Source organism: Prosopis cineraria, unplaced genomic scaffold, assembly GCF_029017545.1.
Source record: "Prosopis cineraria cultivar Desert tree isolate PC_DT_omini unplaced genomic scaffold, ASM2901754v1 PC3, whole genome shotgun sequence".
In the NCBI taxonomy this organism is placed as follows: domain Eukaryota; kingdom Viridiplantae; phylum Streptophyta; class Magnoliopsida; order Fabales; family Fabaceae; genus Prosopis; species Prosopis cineraria.
This window is the reverse complement of record NW_026555334.1, coordinates 36,046,437-36,053,690: the sequence shown is the minus strand read 5'-3', so window position 1 is coordinate 36,053,690 and position 7,254 is coordinate 36,046,437. Positions and strand designations below refer to the sequence as shown.

Genomic DNA, 7,254 nt, shown 5'->3' with positions numbered 1-7,254 from the left:
AATATTTTTTATTAAAATTGTTATGTATAAAAATTATTGATAAGGCATAACATTATTATATAAATTGAGTTACCAAAATTATGTATTTAATCTTAAAGTTATATAATCTTTTAATAAAATATCAAAGTTTTTGACTTCATTTTTTTAGAAGGAAAAACAATAAAATTTTGACATTATTAGTTAAAAAGCAATGTTTTGTTTCCATGCAGCAACATCAAGTATTTTTATTTTAGCCTAACCGAATCCAAAATATTTGATATTGTTTGGACACAAACCTTCTGAATCCCAAATGCTTCAGTGAATTTTCACGACCAATTCTATGAACACGTTTTGACAATGGTCACCCAATTATATTGACACCTTGAAAAATCAACATTTCAAAGCTCTCTTGGTAACTGATGTATGTCAGGAACACCAACAACCGCAAACTCCCTAAATACAACGAAACTAGCAGCCCACAAGTGTAATTTAATGTTACCAGGGAAAAAGTTTCTAATTATCTTGAAATCTCAAGCACATACTGAGCCACTGACATGTTTTTGTTGTTGCTTCAATAGATAGAAACGCATCTGATTTGACTTGACATTGGCTAGACATTTGTGAGAATGCTTGCAACGAATAACCCTCGATTTGTTCAACACCAAATGATTCTTACCATTAAGGTGGCCTCCGAAGCGATCTACTGATGGTTTCAATGCATGGTATTAAACTTTTAGAAAACAATTGAAGAAGGATTAAATAAGGTTCACCAACAATTGAATTAGAAGGGGGAAACGGTATGAACATAACATTCTAACATAACAATAATGACCGTATGAAGGCAACAATTGACTGACTTCCTACCCTAGACATAGGTAATGCAAAACAGTTTCATTATATCACAAACCTACAAAAATACATGGAACCATCTTGTAACAATACTATCACTGAGCAGGTTCATTGGTTCCATCTCTCACCTTCATCACAAGCTCTTCAGTGGTAGTGCCAATAATTTCATTGGCACGTTTCAACCCAACACATTGATATCGTCCAATGGAATCCTAAATTAACGGTTAGGTTCCATTTAGAAAAGAAATCAATCAGCAACAACCAATTTTTAAGTAAATTTAGTAAATCAATTAATCAGCATGTAAGAAGGTGAAATCATACAAGTTCATTTATCTATTATATTTAAGATCATCCTAATCATTTTATCTCTTGCACTTTTAACTTATTTAAGTTTTTTCAAGACAATTCACTATTTGTTAGGTCTCGAGTAGGGAGAAAACTTTAGGCATCTCACCCGAGTAACAATTCCCAACTTCTCTAATTTCTTGACTGCATCATCCACGTCAAAATTGCAACTCTCTCCAAACTCATCTTTCAAAAGATCCTCACACCCTCCATCAAGATCCTGATTCATAAAACCTGACAGGTTATATAACATTAAAGCTCAATAAAAAACCTTTGTTTTCTTGGCTAATGAGAAATTATAATTATAAAATAGAGAAGGAAAAAAAAAAACAGAACTGTTAAATCTTCTACTCATTTGTATACCTGTCTTGTACCTTTCCCTTGCTCCATCAGAATAAAGAATGAAACTATCACCTCTTTGACCTGTACATTAATAGTGCATAACTAAAATACGGCAATGTGACACTCAATAATAGCTAGCGGCAGTACAGTATGTGCAGTTGACCTTCCAATTGTCTTATAACATTTGCTTTTCAATCTTAATCACCAACTGAGCACTAGAATTATACTTCCAAACAGTGATCAAATAAGGAACAAAATCATGACTAGCAATTAATTGGAAAGGAAAAATGCATATAATGACACAGAGCACTTACTTCCTGTTGAATGACATCATCGCACAAGTGGAGAAGGGTACCCTTTCCACTATCAAGTTGTCTGTCATACATTGACTGAGTAATCAAGTTCTGGTAAAGAGTTAAGTTTTGTTGGAACCTAATGTTAAAAGTATATTAGTCACTCAGGTTAAAAGCATGGATCAATGAAATTTACTTCTTACCGCTACAAAATCAAGGAAAGCAATATATTTAATGAGCATAATATCTATGAACAAGTCCAACAATGAATTTGTATCAAGAAAATTGCCCGATTTAACTATTAGATTTCATATGTCGTCAATAAAGAATAAAAAAACTGACAAAATTGAATTTGCAGACAGCGCTTTTCAAAATGCTAAGGACCCTACTTTTTGGAAGGCGAATTTCCAGTTTCTTATTTTATTTTTTATAATTTATAATTCATCACTCTCAAAATATATTTAATGGTGAAAAGGTTACACCATAACAAAAGCAAGCTCTAAAAAAATTACTCTATCCATCATAAAGATAGTCAAATTTAAAGTCATATGATGGCACAATTTTCACAAAAAATAATGCAGATTAACATAAATTTCAATGGAGTATGGAGTTAGCATCATATACGTGAAGTATGTCTTGGCAAGATAACCAACTAGTGCTGAGAGAAAAGCAATAAGGAACCACAAATCAGCTTTAGGCATTTCAAGGGAGCTAATGACAGCGACCTGCAGAGGAAGCAGCCATTGTAAGTGCATTAGAGCAAGATGGGCTGAGGAACAGAACAACACAGATATATAAACTATTGCAAAACTAACCAGACCAACTAAAGCAGTTCCAAGAAACTTGACCCAATCCATTGGAGTCAATCCAGGGTTTTTCTTTTCTGGCTGTCAAGTAAAAAAGGTCCGTCACCAGGTCATAATTTTGCATGCATTGGGTTAAAAGGTAAGAGACTGATCTATGAACCAGAGAGACACCGCAGAAAAACTAAATAAGCCAACTCACAAGAACAATTTCCATATCAGCCATTGGAATATTTTTGAAATGCTTCACAAATATGCTGCGATCTCTTTTTCCTTTGGTACTGGCTCTCCTGAAATTCACGTTCCTTAGAATTTAAGTTCACGGTGTTGTTTCTACAGAATTTTATGAATATGAAGAATAACTAACAAGTCAGCATTGCAAGAGAATTTGAAAGAAACTCATCATTCGCCATCTCTCTAACGATTGGAACATGGGTTTTATCAACAAAGTAGAAAGGGGGAATATAGAGGGAGAATTACCGGTAGACAACAATAATCCTGTCAAAGGTAGGTTCTTGAATTGTGGTCTTGCTCAGCAAACTTTTTAAACTGGCAGTTGCAACAAATAATTTCAAGAGCGGCCAGAAAATCAAATACTCAAGTATACAAATTTATGCAACTTAGATGAATGAGCCTAGTATTAATGATGATAAAGAAGCATAATGTGCATCTTGGACAATTAGATTGGTGCTGAATAAATATGTAACTTCCAGTCTTTTTATTTCATTTTCTGAATCTGTAAGTGAATCACCATGTCATGCATTTGATTGAAGTCTGAAACTTATACTTAAAGAACCAGCTGAAAAACTTATTCTTAAAGAACAGTGGTGCATGAATGATAGACAAAATTGATGCAACGTGAAGGTAGTTCCAGAGTAATTAACGAGCACTGCCAAATCTTGGGATTCACACAGTCTGACCGTCACCAGCAGGGAGCATCATTAAAATTACTAAGGATGGTCGCTTACATCAAGAAGATGCAGTAGATAGGCATGTAATGCCATTTTTTTATGATTAAGAAAGTCTAGTGAATGCACTATGAAGAATCCTGGTCCAACACCGCAAAGAAAACAATATAACAGGGAAAGAAAACATCAAAAGAAATAGCACACAGACAGACGTAATAAGACCTTAGCTCCATGTTTTCAAGACGTATGCGTTCAACATATACGTCTTCTGAATCTGTATCTGGAATGAGGTTCTTTTTCTCTTTCTTGTGACGTTTAGGTGGCCTCCTAGACAAAATCCTTCCCAACCTGCAAGCTACGTAGTTTGAAAAGATTTCTGGAAGAAAACTGGTACGCTTTGCAGAGTCGAAGATGATAACTATTTATTCGAGTAAAAAGAAGGAAGTGTTTAATATTTCATATCTGCTCGTCACATTTTTGAAGACTTCTCAAAAATTTAGCGGAGACAAAATTATGACTTCTCAGGATGGATTATTCTTTGAAGTTAATCAACAATTTCAGTTTAAACTTTATATTCCAAAAGTTTGCTCACCTAGTTTCTCTTAACAGATACCGCCAACCACGAGCAATGAGCATGTCCAATTTCTCCAAGAAAAAGAAGTCAGTCATTCTATCAATTCCAATGCCGCGTCTAAAGATAACGTACTAGAAAAACTAGGGGGCGTTAGCTTGTTATGCAACTCAAAAGGAAAGAACAAAAGAACAACACGCATTAGCTCTCAAGTGTGGGGGGGGGGGTGTGTGTGAGAGAGAGAGAGAGAGAGAGAGGTCCACATACAGTCCAAAAAGAAGAAGAGGTGATAAAATCCAGATGATATCTAGTGTGCAAGATTGCATAATTACCATAATATTCAAGGCACCTCTATCAACACTCGGAAATTTCATGCTCAAAACATGTTTAACTGTGAAAGATGATAAGATTTAATTTAGTCTGTCGACCATGGAAGAACCTAATTAAGGCTTCTTCATGAATGAAATGTTTTAAAGTTGGCAAACAAGCTCGTCCCTGGAAAACTACTGTTACGGAAACATCACACCAGAGCAAGCATAGAAACATCATTAGCTCCTACCTCTTTTAAAATAGGCAAGATCTTTCTTCCAAAACTATAATTTGTTGAATTTCATCATGTGAAGATTCTGTCTGCGAACAATTAAAATCTTAAGGTGCTTCTATATCTTTCACAGATGTCTTACACGGCCCTCACAATCCAGAAAACAATCAAATTCTCAAACCCAGATAAATAACTTATTTCATGCAGCCAATCATGGTCACTAGTGATCGTTACTACAACTAATTTAGATTTAAAGCCGTACCTTGTCTGCATATTCTGGAGTGTTCTCATATTGATTCTCCTCAAAATATCTCCTCAAAAGCCTCTTGTCAAGCTAGATTCAATAAAAAGACACAGATCAACAAATACTAAAATCACAATCAAACCTCCTCAGTAACTCAAGTCTTTATGTACACACATAGTATGGCTACAGCAATCGAAAATGCAATCAGCATGGAAGTATACGTAAAAACCTTAGATTCATCAACAGTAATGGGAAGATGTAGACGATACTGCCCCGCAGCAGCAACCTCAATCTCTTCATCAGTCGCTATCTTGAAGTTGCTTTTGTGCATGACCTGTCAAAAAAAAAAAAAATCAAGCAATCTCAAGATACCATAAAGGACAAATATTTAAATATATGGGAAGGGCTACTCTGCTTCACGCGGCCCTGAAAGATAATTGCATAAATGCAGCGATTAATAATTGAGAGCCATTGTGAAGATCCACAATAAGTTGTGCTTTGCTTTTTTCATAATTCCTTTATTATCATGAATCATCAAGTCTATATTTTTTAATGGGATGTCCATACACACCCACATAGTGCGACAATACCTGAAACAGTAATGTTAAGAACTTCTGTTCAAATACATCAATTTCTGCATCGGTCAATTTCTGTTGTTCCAAGTTCTTTGCCCCATGTACAGGGTCAACCAGGGCGTAAAGTTGCTGGAGGAATAAAAGAGTCAGCCTCCTCCTCAATGTATCTCTTGTATAGCTATATCTTGAGGAGATGAAGAAAAGACGGGTACCATCATTTCCTCAAAGTGTAGAAGGTACCAAGCTCGTATGGTGTACTCTACCCGTTTGCAAAGCTTCAAAAACTCAGCTCGGTCCGCACTTTTTTCTGCAGAGTACTCAAAAGACTCAAGTCTATAAGAAATAACAGCTACTGTGGAAGGAGGGTAAGGGGAAAATCTTTTGATATGTCACATATTGGCTCATATAAACCCGACTGCAAAATTTATACTTCATAACAGTGCCAAATAATTCAATTAGATGAAAGAGAATGCTGTGTAAGAAATCCCTCCTCCCTGTTTGTTTATGAAGTGAAGGAAATTTCCATTTCCAACAGAAATGATGAAAGGGAAGGGGCAGTGACGAATTTTAAAAAGGCGGGGCACGGCAAAAAATTTTTAAAAATAAATATAATTTTGTTTATAAAAAATGTAAAAATTATTGTTAGATTCCCACATTTAGATAAATTTCAGTTATGACCCCTTACATTTAGATAAATTTTCAATTGTGACCCCACATGTGATGCGATGAATTCTGGATTCATCCCTGGGAAGGGGCAAGCGTATTTCATTCATGATGTCCATTTCAAGATTTATTTCGACAAATATCGTTCAACAGATTTCAGATTTTATCAAGAATTTTGAATGTCGCTAAGTCCAGTGCCATACTTCCATATTAAAGAGTCCCGCAATGCATTTACGCCCAGAATTGCATACATGTTACAAAGAGAAGAAGATTCAAAGTCTGTACCAATAAGATTGGCCAATGTCATGATGAGCCTTGGCTTCAGAATCCGAATGACGGATTCGCGCTCTAAACGAATGACATCCTTCTTTTTAACCATAGCTTAAGCAGCCCCAGCAATCAAATCTTGGAATTTGAATCTCGAGAGCCTTAAATTAACGGATTTTTTTTTTTCTTTCTGCGTTGAATTGAAAATGATTGCTCGTACCTAAATAGGACAGGCGGTTACTCCACATGCAATGCAGAATTGTTAACAATGCATAATCACTGGGAGGCACAGGACAGGAATGAATTATCCTATTTGTACGTTCTATTTCGCGATCACTGCGTTTAGGGGGAACGTAGCTTCGGTTTTCTCGGAGGGAAATTTTCTTCAGATGGCCACCGATTGGTCATTACCAGACGAAACGTCCGAATCGCGGGAAGGGGCATGTAAAGAAACAATAGTAATAATTATTTTTTTTCAAAAAATTGTCATGGAACACTAAAAAAAATCTTTCTAGTTTATTCATCTAATTACATGAGTCTGGCATTACTTTTCTGAAAAATGACATTAACTATAAGATAAGTGGCAGTGGATACTAATCTTTCAAAATCTCATATTAAATGTTTAAAAAATCTAAAAACTTTTTGATCTATTCATCTAATTATAGAAGCTTAAGAGTTAAGACTAATCTTTCAAAATTTGACATTAATTATATATTAACTTACAGCTAATCTTCCAAAATTTTACAATGAATGTTCCTTGATAATTTTGAACAATTACTTACAAATTATTATATAGACAATTTCATATGTTTAGGGAGAAAAAGGTCAAACTGAAATTTTTGAAATTTCACATTGTTATTATGCTCAATGAACT

At 34.9% G+C, this 7,254-nt stretch overlaps 1 protein-coding gene across 6 annotated transcripts; it reads right to left on the bottom strand.

Moving 5' to 3' along the window:
* Positions 1–372: 372 nt before the first annotated feature.
* Positions 373–6,619, bottom strand: LOC129306889 (uncharacterized). 6 transcript variants are annotated; one of them, XM_054947671.1, is made up of 16 exons: positions 6,399–6,619; positions 5,663–5,757; positions 5,466–5,579; positions 5,105–5,209; positions 4,894–4,965; positions 4,112–4,224; positions 3,742–3,867; positions 3,092–3,160; positions 2,814–2,901; positions 2,624–2,695; positions 2,433–2,533; positions 1,830–1,947; positions 1,537–1,596; positions 1,283–1,393; positions 957–1,040; positions 374–682 (listed from the first exon to the last, which is right to left on the bottom strand). In XM_054947671.1, exons 1-16 carry the CDS (start codon positions 6,490–6,492, stop codon positions 680–682), a joined length of 1,425 nt encoding a protein of 474 aa, XP_054803646.1. In that variant the 5' UTR covers positions 6,493–6,619; the 3' UTR covers positions 374–679. The 6 variants fall into 6 exon arrangements, with proteins under 6 accessions (XP_054803648.1, XP_054803646.1, XP_054803643.1 ...); XM_054947668.1 differs by having other exon boundaries at positions 374–679; XM_054947672.1 differs by having other exon boundaries at positions 374–679; positions 4,112–4,164.
* Between the last annotated feature and the right edge of the window lie 635 nt (positions 6,620–7,254).

Coding starts and splice junctions, on each gene's coding strand:
- LOC129306889 (XM_054947668.1), bottom strand. CDS start 6,492: ATGGTTAAAAAGAAGGATGTCATTCGTTTAGAGCGCGAATCCGTCATT. Junction 3,161..3,741: donor CTTGAAAACATGGAGCTAAG/GTCTTATTACGT, acceptor TGCAACTGCCAG/TTTAAAAAGTTTGCTGAGCA. Junction 2,696..2,813: donor CTGATATGGAAATTGTTCTT/GTGAGTTGGCTT, acceptor TTTACTTGACAG/CCAGAAAAGAAAAACCCTGG.